Here is a 26630-nt window from a genome sequence, read left to right on the forward strand (position 1 = left end):
ATCAGTGCTATTTGATTAGTGCTGACATCTAGTTTAAAATAAACTAACTATCTACAATTACTTTAAAAATATCCTGATACTGCCATCTGGTGTGTAAAATGAGAAATAAAATGTTTTCCGGGCAAAAGAAATGAATTAGTTTTATTCTTATTTGCGCGTTACTTCTGAACACTCCAGCCCGAAAATATCATGGGAGCGAGAAATAGAGGACGAAACCTCCCCCCGTCACTTTGGAGAACGAGAAGGAAGGGGTTAAAAGTAACGATATTGAAATAAAATTAAACGACACAAAACCGAACTGATTGGAAATATGACCAGGCACTGAATTATGTTCCAAGGCCAACCGACCGAACCTTCAGTGCTATCTATGGTGGTCCGACCATAGCATAAAGCTTTTTCTGATCATAATCACTGAATTTAACTAGATTAGAGCTGTCAAAAAAGTTTAAAATAAAATGTCCATTTCCAATCAAAAAATTGTACAGATATTTAAATTATTTTTAAAAAGTTTATATTTTTGATTGTTTGCTTTGTCGTTTGATTATTAGTACATGTTCGATGAAAAGTGCTGTCTCCAGCTGTTTTTTATCAGATATTATTTTCTTACAGTTATCCGTTCTATTTAAGTTCAATTGGCTTCAATGTTTTAATGAATATGAAGAAATTAAAAAAGAAAAATTTCATTCTCAAGTTTATAATCTTCCTTTTTAATCACCAAACACTATCAATGATATTTCTTATGAAACGATAAATGTTAGTTTGAGCATTATATGGCTGCATACAATTAACTTCGAACCAAAAATTTTTTAAACTTGTTACAGGTTAAAAATCTGAACGTTAAATCTGTCGGGTCACAAAGACCTCCATGTTCTCATAAGAAATTATACATCTCGGGGTACTAGATTGGAGATTGATCGTTCTCTGATTGAGGTCAAAATTATGATCTGTGGATGAATGAAATGGTTCGGCCCTATTAACTGGTGTGACGTATGGGTGTGAATTCTTGGCCATAGATCGCACCCCTAGTGCCTTAATGGCCGCCTACAACATTATTATTTTTTGAGATAGAAAGGAATGAAAATAACTAAACCTGTTTGATTGCCAAATGTAAATAAAACCAACTAATTACAATTCACCAATTAGTTTTCTCTAGCAATCAAACGGGTTTGATACTTTCAATCTCTCCTTAAATGTTAAAAAGTTTGTAAACATTTTTGCTTTTTAGTCATATTTCACAGAATTACCATGTATACTTTAAGAAAAAAGAACGCATGTAAGATTTAAATTTTATTTCAACTAGTCTTAAAACAGTTATACAATAATTTTGACATAACAATAAGAACACTTTTGGCTCTTTATTTTATCACATTTAAAAATGGCTAAACATTCATTACTCCCTTTGCGAGTGAAGACATATATATTTATTTACTTAGCTACACATCATAGTCAATTGTAGCAGCTCAACTTTACAATGGCTTATTAAAAATCTACATTTTGATTAAATTACTCATAACATGTTTCTTCTTTATCACTGTTTCTACCAAAACCATTTTTAATAAACTGCAGTTAATGTTTAGAATTCACACATTTCAATAAATTCATGAAACTTTTTACAAAATAATCATATACACAAAAGGGCTAGATAACTAATGGAATGTCCAAGCATTCAAATTATTCTTTCATTCACTGTCGTATAAAGTTTGAAAATTTATTATTAAAAAGAATAACCATATATAAACTTTATAAATATCATAGTTCTTCAAACTATTATTTTCCCTTTTAAAAAATAGTTAAAACATTTATATTAAATAAGATTACAATGATAGTAAACAAGTTATTAAATAACATTGTGTAGTTAAAATGAAACGATATTAGGGACCTTTCAATTATTATGCAAACATCTAAGGAAAGGAGTAAGCTATTTACTTACTGAAGTGAAAAAGTTGCTCATCTCCCAAAATATGTCTATTAACATTTAAATGGCCCTTTAAAACAAAATAGAAAGAAAATTTTTTTAAAAAAGGTGAAGTAGATTTTTGTACCATTAAAGTGTTTAATCTTATTCCTGCAACAACAAAAGACTTAACAAAAAAAATTAAATAAATGTAAGTAAATATTGTACTGAACTTATTTAATTTTTTTATTAATTCAGTCTACAATAAATTAATATTCTGTAATTTTTTTTAATATTGCAGTTAGTGATTTAACACTAACTATAATTTAAAAAAAGATTTCATACGAAAGATTGCTCGAATACAATATTAATATATGAAATAAATTATATTATACAAAAAGCAATAAAATCCCCCCATAATGTAACATATATAAATTGACAATTTTAATAAACCTTCATAAAATTCCATGCACCATAAAATGTTCAATAAAATTTCAATGTAAATATAATTTCAATATTTATAGAAAGACTAGATAAGCTTATTTTCACAAGATTTAATAAAACTAAAAGAAAGAAAAAAATTTGTTTCAACTAATGCAAACACAAAAGTCAACATTAACTCCTTCAATAAAGTTAAACATGCAATGAACAATAAAAATGAAAAGGAGTAAAAAAATATGTAAAATAAAATTAACCTTAGTAAAATGGTTATTTTATAAATGCAGAAAAATGAAATACTCAGTATTAAAATGTTCTCATATCTAAATAAAATTTACATTAATCACAGCATACACAGCTTTGTATCTTAAAAGAACGCACTGTATAATATAAATACAATGATTTGATTAACTCTGCATGATTAAAAGCTCGATCATTTACACAATTCATACAGACTGCTAATCAAATCTTATAAATGGTGTGGTAAAGCAGATTCAAATTTTACATACTTCCAGATTAAAAAATAATATATATAAAATCATACTATGTCTTTATGAGTTCAAATTAAAGAGTAAAACAACTATAATTTTGGAATTAAACATTATTTTTGAATAAAATTTCAATTCTGTACCTTGTACTGAATTTTTTAGTATTATTAAATTATGCATTTTTACTATGCACAGTTACAATATTTAAAGACATCTAAATATATAAATTCTGTTCTGAAGCTTTTCTATGTTTAATTTACAGCATATGAGACGCAAGTCAATTTGCTTCTTAGAAACAATGTTTCTAAGTTTTGAATCGAATAAATCAACAAAAAGGTTTACTGTTGCAACAATTTAAAATAGATATTAAATTATTACAATTTAAGAAGTTGGAAATAATGATGAGGATTACAAATTTTAGTGAATTACTTCATACTCATCATTTAGAGTCATAGGAACTTAAATCAGTTTTGTTTTAATAATGTAACCAATTTTCATGAACCGAAATAGTTTTATTATAACATAACTGTCAATATATGAAATTCGGCATACAATAAAATGATTAATCATTATCAAGAGTGCCTAAAAAAGACAAAGTATGAAATTATTAGAAATTTCCCACACTGCCTAATCATTGTATATAATGACTAATGACAAACCTGCAGGCATTCCATAAAATGACAAGGCAAGGTATATAATTCTTACAGTTCATAAATTGTCTGAAAATCCCAGTCACTAGGCCTTCTATAGAATATCGGCATTTCATTCATTGATGGCAGTACATAGGTTGCAAATGATGAGATAGAAGTAATACCATATTAATTATGTCTTAACACACACCATAAAGAATATCAACACATTGTAACAGATCTTGTATACTAAAACATATAACCATCAAGAGATATATTTAAGTAATACATTTAATGTAACGTTTATTAAAAAACAGCAATAAAATAAATTAATACATCAATTCAAAAAGTTTTTTTAAAAGAATATTATGCATTATGGACTCGCTAAAAAGTGCCATAGTGGACAGATAATAGTGATACAAGAACACAGTAACCATTTTCTGCAAATGTACAAGCTTTTATATAATATTAGCAGCACTGTAACTTATTTTTGTACTATAAATGAACTGTTATCTGGTAAATAATTTAGGTCTTCCTTTTCTTGGTCTAAAAACTTTAAATCATGTGCATCACAGTAAACGCTTGATAATGGGGACAATTCCAGTGACTTTGCCTCTTTTGCAAATCTAAAAAAAAAAATTTTAACATTTAAACTTCGCACAAAAAAAAACAATTGAATTAGATTTAAAAAGCAAAGAGCTTAGATTTAGAAGTATCAATGTGATTAATATTTATAATTATTTTCCTTTTAATTAAAAAAAAATCATGCTTTTGAAAGCCTTATTTGAATATGTAATGATTTCAAAATGTTGAAACAAATGTTTAGGGGTAGTATAGAAGAATTTAGAATATATTTGCAACACAAAACCAAAAATACAATTGCATGTTATTAGGTGGTGCAATGACTGTAACGCTATTGTGGACCTGCAGTGATTCCCTGAGACTATGGAAACAACAGGTACTGAAAACCCCAAGACTTGCATTATTCTCGGTCCCTTTTTTTAAAAAATTTAAAGCAGGTTCCTATTTAAAATATGAATTCTCAAACTCTTTATTCATCAATTACTATTACTATTTTTGATCTATTGATAGGCAGAACAAATAATTTCAAAATAAAAAGAGTTATATTTTAAAAAAAAAGGCTTTTTATCCACAGATCAAACACCGGCCTGAAAGGAAAAGCAACATTGTAATTTGATTCTCAGAATTATTCTAATTTTTACCTCCAGCTGTTAATAAAGAAAAAGAAATTATATAGATATATGTATAGATAGTTAAAGTTTAGTTATAATTTTTATAACGCATAGCATAAATCAACTGGCATGCTACTTTTTTCCACACTGAAAAACTACACATCCCTTCTAGAGTTTTTGGCATATTCGATAGGTTACAGTACATAAGTGGAATCACTGCAATACTACATAAGTTCAGTTGCCATATTCCCAGTCTGATGAATTGAATCTTAATTATTGTCGGGAGTTTTCAAAGCTATCAACATCATATACTCTGAGCTAACAATATGGAAAGAAATATATGACCTAGATTCAATAATCATCGATGTTAGGTATGCATAGCATGTGATGATGCAAACTTTGTATATGTGTTGTATTATGAATTGTATTAATCTAGTATGCCATTTAGAGTTAAAATGCACAATAAATTTTTTCTACTAATCACTCTCTTGTTTTCTTTCAGAATTTTTACACCTCTGCAAGCACTTTACTCTGACATTTTAAGTGGTGGGTTGCTATGCAGTTTTCAATGTTAAAGATTTATAAATACCTTCTATAAGTTTTTCGTTACATTTTTAATATTCTGTATATAACACATATTTTAAAATTTTAACAATAAAATTTTTCACACTAATGAAAACAATTGATTAGCCTAGATGCAATGCCTGTTTACATTTTTAAGGGAAAAATTGGTAGAAGGGAAATGTGATATTAAATTATAATACAAGCAGGGGTCTGTCCAGGCCAAATTTACTGCCGTTTAGCGGTACCTTCACAAATTCAACTTTGGGGAAACGGTAGTCTCACAAAATACTTTTTCTTAAATTTTTTTTTTGTATCCTGTAAGAAACGATAAATCCCTATTTTTACCACATTTTTGTGTTGATTTTTTAATATTCACAAATCATGTCTAAATTTTCACAAAATAGGTACCTCACAGAAAAACCTAAACAGACCCTTGACAAAGCATGCTAGGATTTTCTTTCAGATATTCAAAATATTAAGCTAATTAAAACTGAAAAAAATAAATAAAAGCTAGGTAGGATACATTTCACTAATTTTCTTTCTAAAACCTGTTTAAGAATACATAATTATATTGAGCAATAATGATACTACATTTAATAAACAATACAGAAAATCAAAAGCAAGTTCTTAAAACTTATTCACCATAGTATAATAATTTAAATGATTAAAGCATTAATCAATACATTTCTTTTCTTATAAAAATAGTAATTTTTTTAAATAGAAAATTTAATAAATTAAAATCCACCAAGTCTTGATACAAGTTTTCGAATAAAAAGTTTTTATTATAAAAAATAAAATTTTGCATCACTTATGCATATTGAAGAAAAAAGTTAAATCAGATTATATTCAGTTCTAACAAGCAGCTGAAATGGAAAATTTAGCCTGAAACAAAAAATATAATTTTTTTCCTCTCTTAATGTCAAAAGTAGCTTATAAATTAGTAAAAGTAACTTGTAAGAATTACTTTTAAAATACGTAAAAGTAACTTGTAAAAATTACTTTTACAATAAGTTTTAGGAAATGATACCAAAACTAATTAAAATTTGATAAAAAAAAATTAAAAAAATTATTACATTTAAAAGAAACTATAGTATAAGATCTCTATAATGAAAACCTTGAAACCAGAGACTTTCTGTTTTATGAAATTTAGTGTTATAAATTATTTCAATTATCTTTAAACTTACTTACCAATTGGCAATGTTATTCTGGAGAAAATCAATTGTATAATGCTTTAAAATAATTTTTAAATACAAATACTACTTAAAAACACAAAATTATGCACTCAAGTATTTATTATTTAGATTAAAAAAAAAAAACATGATATTTTCTACAGCATTAGAACTAAGATCAAATTGATCAATTTTGGTTAGTTTTTCTTTCGAAATTCTAACTTTATACCAATTAATTTATTCTTTTTTGTAATAGAAATTTCTTAACTGCAAATTTCATTGCTTACATCCACAAAGCTAGAGTAGTTTGTGGAGAATTGCAGTTTAGAAAAGTGCATTATATGGATCATCAACTGCAGCAAAAAAAAAAGTAGATATAATATTTTTTTTTTTATATCAAAATATTCAGGAAAATGTTAAAAGCAGCTTTTAAATTACAATAATAAGTAACTCAGAAGAAAATTTTTACAGTTACAAATGGGCACTTTGCAAAAGGTAATAATAATAATGTTAATTACAATTAATTTTGAATTCTACTGACATTTTTGCTGTACGCATTTAATATTCACTACTTATACAAAAAAAAAACACTAACATTTTATGTACATATAGATTGAAATTTAAAAATCAAGCTTATTTTAATCATTTCTAATCCAATGATTTTATTGGAGTATTGATTTAAAAAAAAAAAAAAGAATGACACAAGGATAAATTATATTTGAATTCAATATACCACCCCCTAAAATTTGCAAGATAAATATATGAAATTGGACAGTGAATTCCATCTTTTCAATCAAAATGATATGTTCAGTACTAATACAGGACTGTGGGCTTAAACCACAACAGGTTTAATGATTAAGTTGTGGGGAAAACTATTAGAGTTGCAATCCCATAGCTATGCAATTTTGAACAATTTACTACATTATGTGTAAAAAAAAATAACATTTTGTCGCAAAAATACTTTATAAAACAGGGATGAGATTAGCCAAAAGGCAAAAAAGCTGAATTTCCACAATAGTAAATTTTACGCAAGCGCAACCCTTTAATAATAAATTTCAGACAGTTTAAGGTAATAAATAATGTGTTGACATACAATTGGTACTAATAAATTATTATATAAATGATTACATTTATACTTAACATTTAGTGAAAATAAAAATTACCAATTGAAAAAAAAAACCTGGAAATTATATTTTTCCTCAGTTCACATAAGAGACAATTATTACTTGAAAAACTACCTGGTTTAGCAAATTAAAACTACTGAGAATATACATTAATATTTCATTTCTTTTAATAAATACTGTTATGTGATTTATAGCAAATATATCAGTAATATTACTTTTTAAATTATATTGGAAAAAAAAACTTTAACAATGGACCGAATCATTATGTTCATATTATAGTCTAATCTAACTAGAGCCCTCTGAAACATATCAATAACAGTGAAGTAGAAATATATAGTAACTCCTTAACATACAAAAATTGCTATTTTAGTTTGAAAAATTACATGACAATCAGCAACTGTTTAGATAATTGTTTTTTATTTGATAAGAATTTTGCATTTTATAGCATAAATAACAGCAATTATAAATAAAATTTTGATGATGAGTTAATTAACTCTTTTTCCCCCAAAATTTTTTTTTAATTAAATCCCTTTTTAAGTGATTGCTTTTGTTTGCTATATCTTTTATGTTTGCTATATTTAGTCGTTAGTCCATCTTCAAACATCTTGTGACAAATCCTATTTTTTCTTCTTTGCAAGCACAGAATGTAAGTTTTGAATATATTCCCTTCCAGTTTCTCTGATGTTGTAACACTTACATATACTAATAATCGTCGTTAGAAAAACAGTCACCTTTATAGTAACTAATTTTAAAAAAAATTTACTTCTTACAAGAATCGCGATAGTTGATCTTAAAATTGCGTGAATATGAATAACAATTATGGATTTTGAAATCACATGAATATGAAACTAGATATACGATTTTGAAAATGAGAAAATACAAACTGGGATATAGAATTTTTAAAACGCGTAAATACAAATCACGATTCATAATTTTTAGATCGCGTAAATACGAATCATGATGCGGAATTTTTAGATTGCATAAATAAGAATTATGAATTTTTAGAGTGCGTGAATGCGAATCCCAATGCCTTATTTTAAAATAACGTATAAATACGAAAATCAATGTTTGATATTATAAACCGCATGAGCAAATCAAGACATTGAATTTTAAACTTGCGTGAATATGAATCGCTACATAGGTTTTTAAAAAGGCGTAAATACGAATTACAATATCGGATTTTTAAATCTCGTAAATAAGAATTGCAATATACAATACTCAAATAACGTGAGTCAGAATCGCAACACGCAAATATGATAAGTTATGTTTGATATTAAAATCGTGTGAATGAGATCGAGATATTAGCAGATTTTAGGCTTGGGACCTCTAAAAGGCTTGTCAGAAGCAGCGTCGTTTGAACTACAAAAATCGGATCTATCTGGAGGGCGGGTAAAAAATTCCGAAAATGTTATTTGCTGCGAGTAAACGGAGAGAAAACAGCTAAAATAAGTAAAAATGAGAAAGGTTTGGTAGCTATGCAGTTTGAATTTTCTGTTTCTCTTTGAAAATCGGTAAATTTTCGGAAAAAGCGGAATACTTATTAAAAAAATGAAATTTTTAGAAAAATCTGAATTTTTGACAATAAAGCTGAAATTCAAGTGATAAAAGTGAAAAAAGCGGAAATCCGCTAAAAAGCGGAAAAATCTCATCCCTGATAAAAACGTAAGAATTTTTTTTTTTTAAATATTTGAAAACATATTTTTAGGGTGGATAAATAAGTTTTAGGTTCTTAATTAATCTATTTTTTGTAAAAATTTTAGCAATATTTAGGTCTTTCACTTTAGTAGTACAAGCATCAAAATATTAGATTACTTTTTCTAACAATAAAATATTACCTTATCCAGTGCTTACATTTGCTAAGAATATTATCAGGTAATTATTCTCTTTATTTTCTTATGTTTACTTTTAAACATCATGCATATAAAATAATTTTACTTTACATTGGCTCAGTTAATAGTCAAAATTGGCCTTTTTGGTTAGAAAAAATAAATTCCTAAAATATTAGAAAAAATTATTGTAATAATTTAAGTAACTTCTATTTCAAGATAAAACAATATATTTACCTTAAAATTTTTATTGGGAATTAAATATAAACTTATTTGCTGCCAGATTTCATAGAAATTATTGTCAATACTTCAGATATAATTTGTTATACATTAGGAAAAAAACCCATTAGGAGACACATTTTTTAAAGTAACTCAATGTGGATAATTTAAAATCAACCTCTAAAAAATTTTCAATTTCAGAAGAAAAAAAATTTGGAAAATAAATATAATGTTAAAAAAGTTAAGTTTTTTAAAAGATTCTTTAAAATCATGAAACAAGAACTTAATAAATTAACAAGAGTAATATTATAAAAAAACAAAGCAAAAGACAAGATATATATATTTGTGAAAAAGGATAAGAAAATTATGTGCTTCAGTGTTTTGTATAAAACAAGTTATATGTCAGGAACATGCTTTCCTAAGTTTTGGTAGCTTACAAAAGTCCAATAAAAAACATGCAATTAGGTATAACTTTACAGGTTCAAGATAACATTTCAAACATTTTGTGCTTTATAAATTCTGTTAAAAAGGATTCATATATTTTATAAACTTTAGGATAAAAAAAACCCATTCAAGTTGTTTAGTCAGTTTCCTCATTAGAACGAATATCAGGAATTTTGTTTTTGTTTTGACAGAGGCATACAACCAGAAAGAAAGACGGATGAAGGTAGAGATTTCCAACTACCTAAAATTACTAATGAATTGACAATTTGGAAAATAATAAAATTTTTTGAAAGTTTCGCATTTTGAAAAATATGATTTTGAATGAATTTAAATATTTTGATGGATAGTATTCATGTGTAGGATTAGAGTAAGAAGAGATGAAATTTCTGGTTAGTATTCCATACATAAGGAAAGAAAAAAATTAGATACATCTTCTTTAGATTTGTTATATATGTATGTGCATAATTTAAAACTATACACACATTAAATAATGATAACCACAGCAATAATACTATAATGAAAGTTATTGCAGAGCAGCGCTGGTTTGAATTTTAAAATATATATCTATAACTTTGTTAATATATAGCTATATTTTTGAATTTTATTAATCTAAAATTTCATTTAAATTAATAATAAAATGAGCAATAAACAAAATAAGAAAGAAATCTTTACGCTTTTAAAAATATAGCTTATTTTATAAAACTGTGATTTTTTCCAAAGGATCTTTAATATTTAAACTTTTTACTTTTATGATAGACAGTTTATTAAGCAATGAAAGTAGACAATTTTTTTTAAATACACTTCTTTACAGCACATATAACTATCATTTATTCTATTTTTTTTCTGAACTGTCTCATTAAATATTAGATGATCTGAATTAAGAAAAACAATCAACTCTTGATTTAAATGTGAAAGAAACAAATTTTAAAACCTTGTGATTTTAAAAGTTATTGAATAAGTAAATTACTTCTAAATAGTAGTGCTTTGATATTTTAATATCACATCAGTAGCAGCAAATAAGATATTACAGCAAATAAAATTCAATTCACATAGCATAAATTAATTACATAAATTTTTTTAAATTTTGCTTAGAAAATTTCTAAAATAGTAAGTTTTACAAAGAAAATATTGAATTTCAATAATAGTTCTTTAAAAGACTAACATTTAGCAAACAATACAAATTAAAAAATATTTCTGAAAATAAAATTATTTAAACAAAACTGATACCCAACCCTTCTTGTTAAATTTAATACTTGGATAAGCTTGCATATCGTAACTTACAAAATCGATACTTGCAAAAGAGTAGGAACATCAGTTCTGAGTTTTCCACTCTTTTATGGTATTATCCATAACCTACCCTTAAAAAATAAAACAATTAATTCTTAATTCGTTAAATTACATAAAATTTTGAACCAAGAAAATAAAATACATTTTCTTACCATTAGTTTTCAGACTCATCACTGCATGCAAAGGATGGGGAGCAAGAAAATATGCAAAAATCAGTACATATGACTAAAAAAATTGCAGTGTTAATACATGAGTGTATAAAAAAAATTCAGTTCATTATCAAACAATGCAGGTTAATGAAATGTGTTAGTCAAAATTTTTTTTGTGTGAACAAGTTTTAAAAATTAACGAAGATTAAATACTGAATTAAGAAATAAAATGCAGTACAAAAAATACACTAGATGAGAAAAACAAGCAAAAAGTTTAAAGAAAACATGCTAAAGAGGCCGTCCACATATAATGTCATGTTTGGAGAGGGTAAGTTAAACTGAAACATTTCGTGACAAGGGGTTGAAAAGGAGTAATAGGGATGTGATAAAACCCATTAAAATTATAGTCTTATTTCATGCACACACAAACACACATACAAAAAACATTTAAATTAACTGATCGTTATGTCATGATGCTTAAAATTAAAACTTCAAATTTAATTTATAAAGTAGTGCTAAGTTTCAGAACTGCAATTCGAAACCCTACAACTACTACAAATTTCTGCAGTTTCTGAAAATATTTTTTATAGTAGTATCAACAGTTATTTGATAATACTCTAATAAATTAGAAATGAAATAATTTTGCCACCACAACATACAAATGGTTCAAACAAATATATCAAAGATCAAATAATGAAAAGGTATGCTCTAAAGCCTTGATAATTCTGTATAAGAATTCTAATTGTTTTAAAAATTGCCACTAACAGTGGAAATGGTATTTTATATAAATCTCAAATTTTGGATTGCATATGTTTATGCAATACAGTGTGACAAAAGAGGAGTAAACATTGAAATGCAACAAATCATATAGAATATTTTATTTTCATTCTGAATATGGCAATTAAAATTTTTGAATTGAACAGGGTGATGCATATTAGTAAAGCATGCATTAGAGTACAAATAAAAAATTAAAGTTGAAAAACCAAAAAAGTGAAACAAAGTAACAAACTAATATTGCTTTGAAATTAAAATAAGCGATTAAGGAAAATTTCAGCGGAAAATTCATTTCCCCCATAATACACTAACACATCATACACTAGAAAATATAGCTATGCTGTAGGACACAGAAGCTAAGATCTGTAAAGCTACAAATTCTCATTAAATGCACAACTAATGTTTAACAAATACTTAGATTATTATATTAAGCAACATATAACAAAATATTTTAAAGTTTATATTAATAGCATTGCAATAAATATGTAAATGATTAAATAAAGTAGAAAAGAAATCTTTTAAACAATTTTATTGCATTTCATATTCTCTTAACTTTTAAATTAAAGCTTTCATTTAGCTAAAATTAATTGGCATTCATACTACAAAGAACTATATAGTGATTTTCTGAAATATCCTAATATCTAAATCTTAATCAAATAACTTGCTTAACTTTAACATATTTCACTTATAAACTCTTATAGCTTATAAACTAATTTGTTTCTTCTTATAGCACAAACCTAAAATGCTTTTTCATAGTTTAATTAAGAACTGAAGTGTAAGATATAAAGGTAGCTTACATACAATAAAGGTATATTCAATGAATTGATTAATTGTGTAATAAAACTGATTAAAGAAACCTATTAAAAAATCACTAAATCCATGTGCATCATATTCAAATTTCCTATTTAAGCTTCAATTGTATCTTTTAGTTTAAGCTTCAAATTCAGTTTACAACATCATGTAACATTATTTTGGGCTCGAACTGTCATTTCTTTTTATCTTGAGTTTAGCAGAGTATAGCCATATGCCAGTGGACAAAAAACTGGCAGATCATTGGAAAAATTACTAATTTTTTTCTTCCCCTTATTGTTTATTGACACTGTTGTTATTAATATTGTTTATTGACACTGTTGCAACATTTATATTCAACGCTGATCAAAATAAATCAAATGTTATCATTATAGCAGTCCTGCTAAATTATTAGAAATAGAATATCAGAATATCAGCAGGATTAACAAACAATTAAATTATATAAATAACAGGAATGTAAGGTTAAAAAAAATAAAAACTCTAGTAGAGTTTATACACCTTATAAAATATAATAATTAAAAGAACGCAATCCAGATGCAAAACCTACTAATTGTGCTATAAAATATGGACAAGGTAATTACAAAGTGTTAAGCAGAAATTTCTTTTAAAAAACTGAAATTTAAAGTTAATAAAAATTTAAACAAAAATTCATCATGTGTTCACAATTACCATGAAGAAAAATTTAACGGGGCAGTAATTAATTGATTTTTTTTTAACCGCAGAAATAATATCAGAATGCAAATAATTAAAAAATTATTAACATATGAATTAAAGAAGAATAGTGCTATATATTTTAAAATGTAGATTTTTTTCTCAATTTTAAAATGAAAATATAAATAAATAAATAAAATACGCAACAAAATTAACAAATGATAAGCAATTGAAATTTGTTTTAAAAATTTTAAAACTAATATACTTCATGATAATTTTTGAAATAAACAAATAAAACACATTCAACACCATGATTACATTTGAATTGATTATATGAAAATAAAAATCTATGTAACTCATCACAATGAAAATTACATTTATATTAACAAAATTAATTGTTTGTTAAATTCAATTTTATTACATTCTACTAAAAAAAATTTTAAAAAAATAATAATTATAGTGTTTTATTAATCAGAAACATAATTCTCAAAAAATATTAACAAATGAGAATACAAATCTTCATTTATGAAGTTAAAAAAAAATAATTAAAATGGTATACCAGTCAGCCTTAAAATATGAATTAGAATTACGTAAAAAAAACTATGTAACATGCAAAAAGGGTAAGTTTTTTAAAAGAAAAAAAAATGCTGCAATCATTAGAGGAAAGAAAAAACTTCCATCACAGGTATGTAAAATTTTTAGGTAAGAATTAAGATTTAGAGCATTTAGAAAAAATATTACCTTCGCTTTTTACCCAGCAAATATTCAGCTACACCTAAATAATAAACAGTTTGTGCGATTCCAAATAAAGGTGCAATTACAATCATCCTACAGCCTGCCCCTTTAAAGAAAGCTTGTGGTCCTTCATTTTTGAGAATTTTTCTGGAAAATACATAAAAGATTTTTTAGGAGGCTTGTTTCAAATTTCTTTCCATGTATATTAATAAAAATTGTAGAAAATACTTTTTAAAAATTACTAAAAATTAAATATTAAAAAAAAATAGCTACAAAAATATTACCCTTCATAAAAAATGTGACAATATTTTTTATTATTTAAAGAAACAAATCAAATGAATGCACAGAAGAAAAAAATTCTTATTTAAATTATTATTTCAATAACATATGCGACACAATTAATAAATTAATTATTAGCTTGCCAGTCTGGAATATTAACTTGCAAGCTTAACATGACTTCTTGCTAAATATGTTAAAAGTATTTTAAAAGGGGGAAAATGTGATGTAAATGTGAAAATGTAACTTTGGCAGCAATTGTTATTTATTTATTGATTTTTTTACTATTTTCTAAAAGAGATGGAGAAGGATAAATTAAATATCTATTCGAAATTATTTCATATAGTAAATTTAATTTAATTTTTTAAACTAAAAATAATTTACTTTATAAATTTCATCTCTAATATATGTATATGAATGCCACACTATATATGTATAAGAATGTAACACTAAAAACATACAGTACAGAACCCATTATCCGGAAATCTGAAAACCGGAAAACCAAAAAACCGGAACGAAATTCGATAAATTTTCTCGCCATTTTAAAAAAAATAATTTTTTTTTCCTCATAAGATTTTAGGATTTTTCTTTCTTTTTTGAAAGATGTTTACCTTACCATCATTTTGGAAATAATCATTAGTGTATTACTTCATCGTTTTTTCTTCTTTTTAAGATTATTTCCAAAAATTTATTTTCTTAGTTGGGTTTAACAATAAAAAAAACGGCTTTTTGTAGCGATTCAGAAAACCGGAAAAATCAGTTATCCGGAATAGCGATGGTCCCGATCGTTCCGGATAATCGGTTCCCTACTGTATTATGATCCTTTTTTATTTAAAAGAAACAAAGTTAACAAAGTAAGTAATTTAGTGAAAACACTTTTAAAATGTTTCTGGTAGTTTTAACTTTAACAATTAGAGACAAATTTACAAATAATAGAATTTATTATTGATGACAGTTTAAAGAATTACTTTTTTAAAAAAACGACTTAAGTCATGCAACAGACACATACTTCAGACAACTCATAACATTCCCTGCCAAAGCTAAAATGTTACATAAATAATAGTATTTTAAACTATATTATATAAAAATATTTAATTAAAACATCAACAAATTAAAAGACTTAATGCTTGTGAAACTTTTTACAAGTAGTAACAATTTCAATTTACTATAGGCTATAAATTTGAAAAAAAAAAAAATATTAAACCATTTCTTTATTCTAAGAATTACTTTCATAAGGTAATAAACTAATGGCTATTGATGTAATAATCTGATTTAAACAGGCAGTTTTTTAATAATATATCTCAAAATACAACCTATTTTATACACCCCATGGCAGAATTGCTGCGACACGGCGACATCGTCGCAGAACGTTACTGAGTTCTTGGAAAAAGATTTTTCTTTTGAAAATTATAAAAAAATTTGTTTTCTTTTCTACAGAAATTTACACGTAATATTTGAACCATGCATTTAGATAATAACTTTCTGACTATCTGAATTTACGGGGATAGTATCGTAAATCGATGTAATGTTTCGATTGTTCAATCGGAAGTTATTGATATTGATTTTCACGTGGTTTTAAAATACAGTAGGGAACCGATTATCCAGAACGATCGGGACTATCACTATTCCGGATAACTGATTTCAGATTTTCTGAATAGCTACAAAAAGTCGTTTTTTTTATTGTTAAACCCAACTAAAAAAATAAATAAATATTTGGAAAGAAAAAACGATGAAGTAATACACTAATGATTATTTCCAAAATGATGGTAAGGTAAACAAAAAAGAAAGAAAAATCCTAAAATCTTATGAGGGAAAATTTTTTTTTTNTTGACTCGCTCAATTTACGACGATGGTATCGTAACGCAATGTAATGTTTTGATTGTATTATTGGCAGTTACTGATATTGATTTTCAGTTGGATTTTAAATATTCCGATATATTTCAAACAATATGGAAAAATTGAATCGGACATTTGAGTATTTGCTTTTTAAGGCAATGATTTCATCTAATTTTTGGCAACTATTGATTTCTCAATAGTTTTAAATCCGATATTTTTTGTACGATATTACAATTATTATTATGCATTTGAGTAACCTCGTTTTGAGGAGTCCAATTCACGCAATTTCGTAGTCGACCTTTTTATTCGATAACGGATTACACAATTTTGAATTTTTATTTAGTACGATTATTTACAAAATGCGAAGGAAATAATCTGTGCATTACCCCCTCCCCAAACAAAATGCGAGAATATCACCTAAATATTAGAATAAAAAATTATTACATGTTCAATTAAAAAAAAAGCTTTTTTTTGTAAACATAGCGCTGTTGTTATTTTAAATTATTAACATACATGTTTCTTATTACTAAAAGTATCTTGCAGAAAGATAGTAGTGCTAGAAAGTTTTGTCACAGATAACTCGAAAAAATTCTGTCACAGGGTTTATACATAAGATGTTAAAAATACAAATGAGAAATAAAAGCTATGTTCTTACCCAAATGCATCTGGAATCCCTGAGTAAGTCATCTCTCCACTAGCTTTTTTGAGTAGTTGCAATCTAGTCTTAATCACTATAAATTAGAGGTAAGAAAAAAGACTTAATTCAGCAGAAGTCACATAAAACAAATAATTTGAGTTAAATTACTTCATTTACCATCAAATGGATTAACAGTAAAGGCTGCTGTAGAGCCAGCTCCACAACCAGCTAAAAATGATGTCCAAAACACTGCCTCGCCACTGCCATCTTTTTTCCGAGGCCCCAGAGCATTTAGATGTGCAAACAGAGGGAAATATACCATTGAAAAAGTAACATCTCTTAGCATTGTAGCAGCAGTTCCTTTGTACAAGCCAGCAATACCTCTTGTCCTGATTAGTTGCAGGGCAATGGAGGTTGCAGAAGTTGCAGCAACGGTTCCACTTTCAGCTGCACCTTTAGAAGCTAAGAAAACCATTAAACCAATTAAAAGATACACACTATTATTGTTGACTTTAACAATCAAAACAAACATTGTTTTTTAAATTGATGCCTAGTATTTCTAAAAGCACAAATATAGGAAAATTCAACATTCATATTTTTTTCAGAGAGTTTTGCTATGGTCACTACAATGGATTTTTTAGAGGCAAGAGTTTTAATACAACTAACAAACAAGCACTATTAATAAGCTTACTAAAACAGAGCCTTGATATGGCTAAAATAATCATTAACAATTAAATATTTAAAGAACGCAATTTTCTGGAAAAACTTTTTTTAAACAACAAATTTTTGAAATATTGTTTTAAATTTTAAAAATTTTGTAAAAAAATGAGAATAATAGTTTTCACTTATTTCATTATTCAGCTTGCATACACCATGAAACAAAGACTTTATATTTTTAGAATTAAATTATATTTATCCCCATGTACTGAACAGTTTAGTAGCCTATTTATTGAATTATGGCTCATTAAACATGAGTAAAGGACTTTTCAATAGCTTATGTGATAAGTAAAACCACTCAGATTTCTAGATTATATTTTTTTACATTTTCAAAGACTGTTGCATTTTATTTATAAGGGAAACTTAACAAGAATATATTTTACTTGAAGTATATTTATCAAAATAAACATTTATAATATTCTAAAGAAGATACCTTAAAAACCTAAACACTAAACAATTTTTGATTTGGTAAGTAAAATGCAGAAGTTTTAAAATACATATTGAGTAATTATGTGTAATTATATCATAGTTCATAATTTGCATAAGCATCATACTCAATTTTAAAATCCAAATTAATGGTTACACTTATTGCTACAAATGAATTTAATAGGAAAAAAAATGATATACTGTAGTAAGGACAGCTCATAATAAGAGGGGCCCTCTATTTAATGGACATTTCTGTAAGTCTCAATCCTTTTGAATAAAAGCCTTAATGTCATCATAGTTGGCCAGACAGACCAATGTGGGCCAATGCCTTCCTGTATTTATCTTTTAATAAAGCACACTATATTTAAAGAATGCTGAAGATGGAAGTATAGAAATATAAAATAAAATTGAAATAATCTTTGTTAGTATCTTTAAATCTCTTTTGATGACTGTTGCTGAACAATACATTGGACAAGCATGCCATGGTGCAATCAAAAGGATTTTCACAATCAATGAATTTTTGTAAGTAGAGAGAGATAGCTTACCAACCAGGGACTGCCTTAATGGTATTATGGGGAAGATAAATTAGGGTAAAAATTGTAATTTGACTCGAGCATAAGGGGTGCTAATTCAGTTTTAGAGAATATTTCAATGTGTATAAAGCGAAAATTTCTATCATTTTTAGATTTTACACAGGCTGTGATGTTGATTGGGTAAGTGTAGTTTTATAAAAAACTTTTAACTATAAATTATGTACTTACTGCAAAAATATTTGGTGGAAATGAAAGTTGAATAAACATTTATTCATTTAAAATATATGTAAATTTTGGTTTGAATATTCTTCTTTCTTCTAGACACAAACAATAAATTTTCAATAATTGTTAACAAATTGCCATTCATTTTTTGTGAAGTTTTGTGAATAAAAGGCATTTGTTTCAAAGTCTTTGAGGTGTTCAACTAATGTTGGCCCTTGTTTTGGTTCTCTGCCTTCATCACTATTACTTAGCCCTTCTGCAACCAGTTTTTGAGCCAACAACACCACAAATTTCAAAATTTTTATCAATTCATGCATGAACATCAAACATTATGTTTAAAGCGTTTTCTGCATATTGTAACAAAACCTTACTTTCATCATCATTAGTATCAAGAGTTACTACTTTTCTTTTAAAAACAACTACACTTTTTTTTAAATATCGGCAGAATTTGTGTGCGATTGAATCGGGAATTCGCTAGTTTCAAAAACAATATAAACAGGTATTATTAACATTAAAATAATAGCATTTGTGATGGGACCGTTAAACAAACAAAATTACACATACAGGAAAACGAAAGATGCAGGAACAAAAGATGGAGGTTTAACTTTGTTACATTATCATAGTTTCAAATCGGTAAATAATATTAAAAGGATGTGAAAATAATATTGAAAGGATGTAATTAATTTGGCAGGAACTAATGAGCTCAGTTTCAGATACTTAAGATAAATTTGAAATAAATAAAAACAAAGTAACATACTAAAGGGTAGAGGAGAATTAAAAACATGATTTACAAATTCAAATGAGCATTCAAAAACTTTTTAACTTAGAATAAGAAATGAAATTAAATCAATGCAGTAGTGTTCAATTTTCTATAAAACTACATGTTTTATAGAAAACATGTAGTTTTGTTCTATAAAACTACAAGAAATATTCCTGTAAGGAGAGTATAAATACAACAAAAGACAAAGGAAGTTTCCCAGAGCAGGAGGCTACAAATCAAGTGGTTTGTAAGAAAATGGTCTGTAAATCAAATGGTTTGTAAGAAAAATTTACACTTATCGTTTTTATGACTACTTGAGGTGATAAATTAAAGTAACATAGTGACTTTCATACTAATTAATTTAAAGAGAATTCATTATAATAACAATAAAAAATATTAATCGCAACCTTGATTCCCGATGAATAACACAAAACATTAAAAAAAATAATCAACAACTTTGCTTACCAACTCTCCCCGCATCTTGAAGTTGTATTTTTAACAGTTCCATGGGAGTTGTAACAATTATTTGACAAAAACCAGCTAATCCACCAGCAAGCATCTCTCTTTGCAACGGCAATTTACTAGAACAAACAAACGATTATAACTAAAATTAACATTTATTGTATGTATAAAAATCTGCAAAAAGTTGAATATTAAAATATAAGTTCAATCAATAGTAGAAAATGCATGAGTAGGGAAAAAGTCAAGTCAAGTTTTTACCCAGATCCAGATGATAACGTATGTCTGAAGAAATCGTTAGCTGCAAGTTTTATGGCTTTTTCAGGAGTGATGAGGAGAATATTAACTGCAGACCCTAATTAATAAATGTCAAATTACTTTAACAACAACATAAGTAAGAGCTGCTTTATTGTATTTACATATTAATAAAAACTGTAATAAACATAGCAGTTAATATAATTATAAAAAATTTTTTTCTAAGTTTTTGCTGATTTGGACAAACATTTTTTTTAGAAAATATTGCAGAAAATTTATCAATTCAATTTTATTAAAAAAAAAAAANTAATAAATGTCAAATTATTTTAACAACAACATAAGTAAGAGCTGCTTTATTGTATTTACATATTAATAAAAACTTTAATAAACATAGAAAAAAAATCTTATAATTATATTAACTGCTAAGTTTTTGCTGATTTGGACAAACATTTTTTCTAGAAAATATTGCAGGAAATTTATCAATTCAATTTTATTAAAAAAAAAACTATTCTTGATAAATTAAGCTTATTATTTTTAATTATAACATTAAAACAAGCACACTTTTTAAGGCATACAAAAGTTATTTATATAGCAGCCTTACTCTCATATGCAGTACTTTATTTTGAATCTAGCAGAAACCAATTTTTGGTATCAAATAGGCAGTCATTGTTTGAATAATGTTTCTTCCTCCTTCCTTTTATTTTGAAACTTTAACATATTGTAATAATTATCACAAATAAAAATAAAAAATTAAATGTCTACAGAAAGTTATACAAAATGCTAAAAATAGAATGCTTCAACTACTCAAATTGAACAAGGCAGAAAAATTATTTTTTAGAAATCAGATAGAGAAATCAAACTTTAAAAAAATAGCTATAAAGTCTTAAAGTGTATCCTTAAAACTGACAGCTATTGCAACAATGTAAGAGATTTTCTTAGTTGATGCAAAAGTTGACTGTTTAATTTGTTTGTAATCTAATTGTTTTTCTTTTTAAAAAAAAAACTTCAATACAGATTTAACTATTGAGAGTTAATCATGCCTGATTACAAAATCGAACCTGACAATCATATTGAATGAAATTACAAAAAATTTATATCTAAAACACGTATTCCATTTCCTCCCAAAAATTACATTAACAGTCGGAACTAGCATTTAAATAGGAAAATTTGCAAGGCATTGCTTCGATACCTTCAATATAAAAAATATTTATGATTAAAGTTTGAATTTGGTACTAAAAATTATGCAGATTTTTATGAAAATTGGATTAAAGATGGGAATTTCATCTAACAAAAAAGATATAATTTTAGTTCAAAATTCATCAATAGGTGGTATACCTCATGGGGGTGATAATAATGGTGGGATTTACAGAGAGCCTATAAGAACAACAATGAATAGCACATAAATTTAACAACCTCCTGCTTATAATAATATACTTAATTTGATTTCCAACATAGTCTGTAAATCATCTGAAAACAAAATCATAAATTTATAATTTATTGAGGTTAAAATAAATTCATTGAAGGTTATGTATGTTAAAGAGAGTTACACACATGGCGTGCTCTGCCATCTTTAAGATTGGAGACAAAGTAGATAGAATTACATAAGGTCAAATCTTGTAAAGAATGTGCACAGCCAAATGTCGCAATAAATTCAAATAAAGAGATCTGAGAGGCAAAGTTGTATTGAAAATTACATCAAAAAGTGCAAAAAGTGAGATAAGATTCCCATTATTTCATTATGCTACTGTCCAGCTTTCACGAAATTTCGCTATATAGTTTTTGAAGCAGCATTTCGTGAACATGAACTGTAATTATGAACCTCCTGTAGAATGATAAAAAAGCAATATTCTGAATTATAGCTCAGAAAGTTAATAAAAAAATATAAAATCGGATTTATTACCTCTGTACATGCCAACAAAGCCTTCTCTAGAATAAGTTTTACGGAAACAGTCCAACCTGGAGAATTTAAAAATATAAAATGTGAAAAACATCTCATAAACCTAAATATAATAAATACTGCAAGATAAACATACATATGTATATAAAAAGTAAAAAGAATGCAAAAGAAGAATAAAGGTGAGCCTCATAAAACTAAATTAATGAAATACTAAAGGATAAACTTACATAGAAGAATACATTTTTTGTCCTTGTGGTCCAACTTGCTGGTTCTGCAGCCTCGTTTTCACTAAATCAATGGGGAAAACACATGTCACGCCAATTATACCAGCAATGCCACCGTTAATAATTTTAGGAATCAACCTAAACAAGTAAAAACAAAATTTTTAACTTTCAAAATTTCATTAATTCTCACTACAGTAAAAATTAAAACAAGTAGTTTTAGGTTACCAATTTGAAAAATTTCCCCCCTTTTAATAGTATATAATATTATTGAAGAAACAAAAAAAGACAATTTAAATAAAATTATAACATTTGTAATTTGTTATGCAATTATAATTATAACATTTAAATATTTTTAAATAAAACAAAATTTACTTTTATTCTTCAAATTTTAATTCTAAAGAAAATGCAGAAGACAAGAACAGAGTAAGTAGGAGAAAGGAAGGAAACTATGGTCTATGATCTATAGCAGGGGTTTCCAACTGGCGGCCTTCGGGCCGCATCCGGCCATTTAAGCCTTTTTTTGTGGCCCGCGAACTAAAATATATTAGTTTCAATAGCGGACAATTTTCGTAAAAAATCTATAAGAGCTTAAAATACTTTTCTCGTTAAAAAAAAAATCTAATTTTTTTTGTCATCTGTGAAATTTAACATACCAACGTTGCAAAAAAATTCATTTCTCAGGTTTTGCATCCAAGAAAATATTTATTCAAATACAAAAATAATCGTGTATGTTGCTTTCTTTTTTTATTTCGTGAATATAATTCAGCATGTGAGTATCAGAAATTCTCCAATTTAGATTTTTGAAACCACTCATTTTGGACGAAATTATTTACATCCGTAAATTTTAAAGTGCATAAAAGAGGGAATGAATATCATGTTTTGAATATCGCATGAGTGGAAAAGAAAAAAAAAATAATTTCAGATGCACGAGAATTTTTTAGTTGTTGCTATAATTCCTAATAAGTCGAAATTTTTTTAATTTATCACAGAATTAAATTTTAAAGTAAAAAAAATCTTGTCACTAAGTTTCAGATTAAGAGAAGATTCAAAATGATACGCAACAAGCATTATTTGTAATGTTTGCTATTTTTATTTTTTTAATATTAAAAAAACTTTTATAAAAATCTGACAGCAATATTTAATGCTCCTTCAAACATAAAAAGAGTCCTATATAAAATTTTGATAAAGTTGTGGCCCGTCATTTGACTGGTGTTTTTAATTGCTGCCCCTGGTCTCATGTAAGTTGGAAACCCCTGATCTATAGCAATCTTTTGAAAAATGCAAGAAATGATGTTCAGAATGCAAAATGAAAAATGCAATACATGTAGAACTTTTTTTAAAAATTTAATTATACGATTTTTGCATACTAACTAAGGTCTTATTGTTCAAGAGGTAGACTTTATTCTAAATTATTACAGACCATATTTTAACAGACACAAAAATTTTCTTCTCAAATACAAACATTCCTTTCCTTCTACACATTCGGATATTATTTTTGAATCCCTCAAAATATGTTACTTACAACATAGTAAATATGATCCTAATAGTTAAGTCAGGAGAGCCGCATTAAAAATCTAATTTCATCATTAACAAAAAGTTACACGCATTAAGTGAAAGCACTCGGTATCTCAGGTGCTCAGAAGATACTCGTGACCAGTTAACGTACGAAAATTAACCGGGGGAAGATCATGAGTAAAGGATTAGGGAGGAAGCTGGTCCAAATCTTTCCTGCAGCATCCACATCTTGCACAATCAGGAATTATATTAATTATTTAATTCAAATATAGGATAAATTATTTAATTTAAATGTAGGAATATATTTAAGTTAATATTCATTAAGTATTAAAGGTTATAGATTTTTTTAAAAAGAATATATACATACATTCCAATTTAAAATCAGTAATCCTTATTACTTAATGATTATTAACTTAAAATATTTCTGAATAATGTATTGCTAATGAACTCGTTTTGATATAAAAAATTGATCCTCTTATAAAAATTAATAGTTAATTATCCAATGCTTTCAAAGGGGTAAAAATTTAAATTTATGCAAGCAAAATTGTAAGCGAGTGGTATATTCACATCCCTCCACTTGCAGAGCCTTAATCTGGAACTCGAATCACTACCTGCATCGCTATCACTACAGCAGCCAGCCTTTTATACCTGTTCATTTGTAATAATCTTCATATTAATATTTTGTCATTGTTATAATACAATTTAAAAAAATGCAAATGGTTTCAAAATTTAATAATCCTAAATAACTTGTAAAAAAAACAAGATTTTTAAGTATTTGTTTAAAATGAATATTAAATCAATTAACACTTATTGATATAACAATATTAAAATTGATTTCTAATATTGCATAAAATATACCAAATTTATCAGCCGCAATAAAAATTAGCATCCCTTTCAAAAATTAATTTAATGACAATTCTTGAAAATTTAAATAATGAGTTATGTAACTAGCACTCGCTAAACGTGTTAATATTTTCTCAACTAATCCAAAATGTTCCCAGACGAAAATCAGTATGGGTTAATAGGGTGAGCATTTAGATGGGTTTTATATAATTAGGACTAGTATTTCATTTCAAATAAACAAAAATGAATGTCAATCATTTCGGATTTCTACACTGCTGATAAATTCAACATTCACAGTTTTCTGTATTTTTTTTCCGTGTAAAAGCAGTAAAAAAAATATATTGCGCAACATCCTTATTGAAACACGACTTCAATTAAGAATTCCTGAGTCAAGTAGATGAACATGCCATATTTTGTTTCAATCTTTTCTAGTACATCTACTTTAAATTAGTCTGATGTGTTCGAATGGAAATCAACACGCCCATAAATGTTTTCCGCTTATAGATCATTAGATAATGAGTATCTTAATCTAACACTAACTCAAATATGATAAGTGCTAGACATACGCAACATTATTTACTTACCAATTCAATTGCGCTAAAATCGAAAGAAAAAAAATATGTATCTAAACATAAAGAATAGACTAAAAATTGGAGTTCGATGCGTTTTACGGTTGATGCAATAAAAAAATAAAAAAAGATCTATAAATAAGATGTTACAAATAATTGAAAATCAATATAGTGAGCTATAAATATTTAAGTGGGGAAAATTGATAATAAGAAGTTCCTTAAAATGAAGACTAAATAAAATTGCTCACTTCAAGAAGAAATAATTTTAAAAGATACGATAAACATTAAATAACAAAAATGATATCGTGAAAAAAATTATTTTTAAAAATGTATTTTAAACAGCAGATAACTGAACTTAAATCAGAGTTAATCTGTAACTAATCATTCGATAACGAACTTAAAACAAATATACTTTTTACATTTTCATCGTTTATTTCAATCAAATTATCGCAACTTAAAAAACGCATTATATTTCAATTAAAAAAAAAAGAAAAAAAGAAATATGGTAAAAATTATCGTCTGCATTCTTGGCAGATGTTTATGAGTGTGCTCTCCACAGTTGTTGCATACGTATTTAGTCATTCTGTTTATTTTTGATGGACAGAATAAAAAAAATTTAAGGATAGTAATAACTTACAGGGGAAAAAAAAAAGAAAAAACACAGAAAAAAACTCAACGGCTCAGACGACAATGTCAGCAAATCTCGAAAGCTAACAAGTGCAGAGCCACGCTTATTACCTTCCGGTAACTCATTTTAATAGTTACGAAGGTACTGAGAGTGAGATAGTACATGCAAAACGGGAACAATTCGAATTCGCGAAGTTTAGTTATCAAGTATTAATATAAAACATGAAATGGTGTCATAATGCTTACCAACGTACATATGCTGCACAATTTGTAACAACGTGTACAGTGCGCAAAATGAAAAACGGACCACCCTAAATAACTTTCGATCTAATGATCGGATCTTTACGTTCTAGGAAGTCTTATCTTCTAGGAAATCTTTTATCCTCTTAAATCTTTGGGGAGTGACCTCAATAATGTGAATAAGTCACATTTTTAAAATT

The 26630-nt window shown here is 26.5% G+C and overlaps 1 protein-coding gene across 12 annotated transcripts in view; it reads right to left on the minus strand.

Moving 5' to 3' along the window:
• Positions 1-1274: 1274 nt before the first annotated feature.
• Positions 1275-26630, minus strand: part of LOC107436661 (mitochondrial glutamate carrier 1) — a 43848-nt gene continuing 18492 nt past the window's right edge. Inside the window, exons 2-12 of one of the 12 annotated variants that reach the window (XR_011638007.1) lie at positions 22640-22774; positions 22416-22471; positions 20522-20615; positions 20267-20382; positions 17321-17605; positions 17162-17237; positions 14401-14541; positions 11428-11448; positions 11270-11341; positions 6395-6411; positions 3926-4075 (exon numbers count right to left, since the gene is read on the minus strand). Coding sequence is in view for 3 of the 12 variants with exons in the window: in XM_043045735.2 (XP_042901669.1) it covers positions 3934-4075; positions 14401-14541; positions 17162-17237; positions 17321-17605; positions 20267-20382; positions 20522-20615; positions 22416-22471; positions 22640-22774 (1045 nt within the window). In the remaining 9 variants the exon portion in view is untranslated. Of the gene's footprint in view, positions 4076-6394; positions 6412-11269; positions 11347-11427; positions 11501-14400; positions 14542-17161; positions 17238-17320; positions 17606-20266; positions 20383-20521; positions 20616-22415; positions 22472-22639; positions 22775-26630 lie in introns of all 12 variants that reach the window. The other 11 variants (XR_011638006.1, XR_011638008.1, XR_006225543.2 and 8 more) reach the window with 11 other exon arrangements.

The sequence above is a fragment of the Parasteatoda tepidariorum genome, chromosome 10 (genome assembly GCF_043381705.1).
Source record: "Parasteatoda tepidariorum isolate YZ-2023 chromosome 10, CAS_Ptep_4.0, whole genome shotgun sequence".
Classification (NCBI taxonomy): domain Eukaryota; kingdom Metazoa; phylum Arthropoda; class Arachnida; order Araneae; family Theridiidae; genus Parasteatoda; species Parasteatoda tepidariorum.